Below are 5,018 nucleotides of genomic sequence, written 5' to 3' on the forward strand. Positions count from 1 at the left end.
TTTAAAATGTAATATCGGAAATTATCGGTATCGTTTTTTTTTAATTATCGATATCGTTTTTATTTATATTTTTATTTTTATTTTTTTTATTAAATCAAGATAAAAAACACAAGATACACTTACAATTAGTGCACCAACCCAAAAAACCTCCCTCCCCCATTTACACTCATTCACACAAAAGGGTTGTTTCTTTCTGTTATTAATATTGTGGTAGGTTCCTACATTATATATCAATATATATCAATACAGTCTGCAAGGGATACAGTCCGTAAGCACACATGATGCTGCTCCACTAATAGTACTAACCTTTAACACTTCATTTGACTCATTTTCATTCATTACTAGTTTCTATGGAACTGTTTTTATATTGTTTTACTTTATTTTTTATTCAAGAACATGTTTTTAATTTATTTATCTTATTATTATTTTTTTTTTAAAGTACCTTATCTTCACCATACCTGGTTGTTCCCGTGTTAATTCCACGACTGTATATATCGGTATCGGTTGATATCGGTATCGGTTGATATCGGTATCGGTAAATAAAGAGTTGGACAAAATCGGCAAAAAGCCATTATCGGACATCCCTAATAAATATAAATAATAAATATATAATATATATAAATATGTATATAAATAAACGTATAAATATAAATAATAAATATATAATATATATAAATATGTATATAAATAAACATGTATAAATATAAATAATAAATATATATAAATATGTATATAAATAAACATGTATAAATATAAATAATAAATATATAATATATATAAATATGTATATAAATAAACATGTATAAATATAAATAATAAATATATATAAATATGTATATAAATAAACATGTATAAATATAAATAATAAATATATAATATATATAAATATGTATATAAATAAACATGTATAAATATAAATAATAAATATATAATATATATAAATATGTATATAAATAAACATGTATAAATATAAATATATATAAATATGTATATAAATAAACATGTATAAATATAAATAATAAATATATAATATATATAAATATGTATATAAATAAACATGTATATATATGAATTAGGGATGTCTGATAATGGCTTTTTGCCGATATCCGATATTGTCCAACTCTTTAATTACCGATACCGATATCAACCGATACCGATATATACGGTCGTGGAATTAACACATTATTATGCCTAATTTGGACAACCAGGTATGGTGAAGATAAGGTACTTTAAAAAAATTAATAAAATAAAATAAGATAAATTAAAAACATTTTCTTGAATAAAAAAGAAAGTAAAACAATATAAAAACAGTTACATAGAAACTAGTAATGAATGAAAATGAGTCAAATGAAGTGTTAAAGGTTAGTACTATTAGTGGACAATCATGTGTGCTTACGGACTGTATCCCTTGCAGACTGTATTGATATATATTGATATATCATGTAGGAACCTACCACAATATTAATAACAGAAAGAAACAACCCTTTTGTGTGAATGAGTGTAAATGGGGGAGGGAGGTTTTTTGGGTTGGTGCACTAATTGTAAGTGTATCTTGTGTTTTTTTATGTTGATTTAATAAAAATAAAAAAAACAATTAAAAAAAACAACGATATCGATAAAAAAAAAAGAACGATACCGATAATTTCCGATATTACATTTTAAAGCATTTATCGGCCGATAATATCGGCAGGCCGATTTATCGGACATCTCTAATATGAATACATATGTATAAATATAAATATATAATATATATAAATATGTATATAAATAAACATGTATAAATATAAATAATAAACATATAATATATATAAATATGTATATAAATAAACATGTATAAATATAAATAATAAATATATAATATATATAAATATGTATATAAATAAACATGTATAAATATAAATAATAAACATATAACATATATAAATAAACATGTATAAATATAAATAATAAATATATTTATAATATATATAAATATGTATATAAATAAATATGTATAAATATAAATATATAAATATGTATATAAATAAACATGTGTATATATATATTATTCATCCATATATACAGTACATATGTTTATAAATGATAAATATATAATATATATAAATATGTATATAAATAAACATGTATAAATATAAATAATAAACATATAATATATATAAATAAACATGTATAAATATAAATAATAAATATATAATATATATAAATATTTATATAAATAAACATGTATAAATATAAATAATAAACATATAATATATATAAATAAACATGTATAAATATAAATAATAAATATATATAAATATGTATATAAATAAACATGTATAAATATAAATATATAAATATGTATATAAATAAACATGTGTATATATATATTATTCATCCATATATACAGTACATATGTTTATAAATGATAAATATATAATATATATAAATATGTATATAAATAAACATGTATAAATATAAATAATAAACATATAATATATATAAATAAACATGTATAAATATAAATAATAAATATATAATATATATAAATATGTATATAAATAAACATGTATAAATATAAATATATAAATATGTATATAAATAAACATGTGTATATATATTATTCATCCATATATACAGTACATATGTTTATAAATGATAAATATATAATATATATAAATATGTATATAAATAAACATGTATAAATATAAATAATAAACATATAATATATATAAATAAACATGTATAAATATAAATAATAAATATATAATATATATAAATATGTATATAAATAAACATGTATAAATATAAATAATAAACATATAATATATATAAATAAACATGTATAAATATAAATAATAAATATATTTATAATATATATAAATATGTATATAAATAAACATGTATAAATATAAATATATAAATATGTATATAAATAAACATGTGTATATATATTATTCATCCATATATACAGTACATATGTTTATAATTGATAAATATATAATATATATAAATATGTATATAAATAAACATGTATAAATATAAATATATAAATATGTATATAAATAAACATGTATATATATTATTCATCCATATATACAGTACATATGTTTATAAATGATAAATATAGCCCGGCCTATGGAAACACAGTAAAATGTTGAGCAGACGTTGTGGGGACTAAAGACTTGTCACTTGGGGGTCCCTCAAAGGTGTCTGACATTTATGCTCGGCCCGCTTAAAAAGGTACCAGGAGTCCGTTTAGGAAACCAAAACGGGTCCTTTGGCCACTTTGTACCAAGTTTTACCTTTGGACCCGTCAGGTAAATGTTCTTTTAAAATTGAACTTAACTTTGTGTTGTTTTTTCTTTTTCAACATTCTTCACTCCCAGTGTGACTTGTGGAGGCAGGCTTCAGGGGGAGGGGGGGAGGGGGGGTGCGAGCATGCGCACTGGCGGCAGCACTTGTGGCCGGGTTAGGGTGGGGGAGGAGGAGAAGAAACACGAACAGCTAGGACGAGTTTTGGGACAAACGTTGAAGAAGGAGAAATGACGCTGACTCATCTCAAATTGTCACAATTAGACGGAATGATTCACCGTGACGTCACTTCCTCCGCTCTTAAAAACAAGTTGGCGCACAGGTGGTAGCTGTCACTTTTTTTTTTTTTTTTCCAACCGTGGGATCGACTTTGATCGACTTGTATCGACTTTTAATGAAGTTTGATGAAGTTTTGATGAAGTTTGATAAAGTGAAATAATGGGACGCGGAGGCCCCCCACACCCCCTCCCTTGCCCCCCCCTCCCCCCACAGGACGGGCCTGCAGTCTGGGTCGGGTCGGACCATGCAGGCCCCGCAGGCGGACTTACTTGTCTGGAGTGCGACTTGGGCTCTGGCGGCTTGAAGAAGGAGTCCGGCAGCTTCCTCATCCTCATGGGCACACAAGGCGGCATGATGGCGGTCTTGGGGTTCATCACGGCGTTGAACAGAGCCTCCAGGTCGGTCTCCGAGTCGCCCCGGACGTGGACGATCTGGTGTCCGACGGGAGGGTTGTGCTGGCCCGGATCCATGGTCCGCTAGGAGGAGGGGGGGAGAAAAAAGTCCTTCTCCAACTTTGGGGGCAAAAGTTGCAAAGTGCGTGGAACTTTTGAGCGTAATTCGTCCCTGAACTTTTTTTTGGCGCAGCAGGAAACGCGAAAGTCGACGCCAGTCAGCAAAAGTCCTCCCGGTTCATCCTAAAAGTCGCACTAGAACTTTGTTGGCTGTCAAAGTCTTGCTTGGTTCGTCGCCAGCATTCTCACACAGCAACAAAAGAGCACATAGAAATAAATATATCAATATTTATTCCTGCACGCCAACTTGGCGCAGAGGAGGAAAAAAAAAGTGGGGAGAAAAAAAGAAAAAAAAAACTTACAAAAAGTCCAAGAATCGTCAGGAAAAAAGTCGATTAAAGATGTTTGTTCGGTCACGTTAGCGAATCTTCTTGGCAGGGAAAAATAAATCTCTGCTGCTCACTTTGTCGACTTTAGTCAACTTTGGAAAAAAAAAAAAAAAAAAGTTCCAGTCTCCAGGGGCGGGGCCAGCCTTCATCCAGGGGGCGGGGCTAGCTTCCAACCGGGACAGAGGCATTTAAAGACACAGTACCACTCAATAATAACAATAATAGATTTGATTTGTAAAAAGCACTTTACATTGAGCAAACAACCACAAAATACATACAATACAAAAAATAGAAAGATAATAAAAAATAAAATAAAAACTAGAACAGCCTAATGGCTAGACTAGTATGCATATATCTATAAAAAGGCTTTTTTAAAAAGAAGGTTTTTTTTTTTTTTAAAAGCATCCACAGTCTGTGGTACCCTCAGGTGGTCAGGGAGAGCATTCCACAGACTGGGAGCGGCGGAGCAGAAAGCTCGGTCTCCCATAGTTCGTAGCTTTGTTGGAGGAGGTTAGTCTGTCCAAAGCGGAGGTGTCGTGTGGAGGATTTGGGGGTAAGCAGTTCTTTGAGATGGAACTACCGTATTTTCCGCACTATTAGCCGC

General features: G+C 28.4%; 1 protein-coding gene across 2 annotated transcripts in view; it reads right to left on the minus strand.

Moving 5' to 3' along the window:
* The window catches only part of yap1 (Yes1 associated transcriptional regulator), a 103,740-nt gene extending 99,239 nt beyond the window's left edge, over positions 1–4,501 (minus strand). For both annotated transcript variants that reach the window (XM_061972175.1, XM_061972174.1), the window contains exon 1: positions 3,843–4,501. In XM_061972175.1, the coding sequence (XP_061828159.1) occupies positions 3,843–4,043 (201 nt within the window). In that variant the 5' untranslated portion in view covers positions 4,044–4,501. The remainder of the gene's footprint in view (positions 1–3,842) is intronic.
* Between the last annotated feature and the right edge of the window lie 517 nt (positions 4,502–5,018).

Source organism: Nerophis lumbriciformis, linkage group LG17, assembly GCF_033978685.3.
Source record: "Nerophis lumbriciformis linkage group LG17, RoL_Nlum_v2.1, whole genome shotgun sequence".
Taxonomy (NCBI): Eukaryota; Metazoa; Chordata; class Actinopteri; order Syngnathiformes; family Syngnathidae; genus Nerophis; species Nerophis lumbriciformis.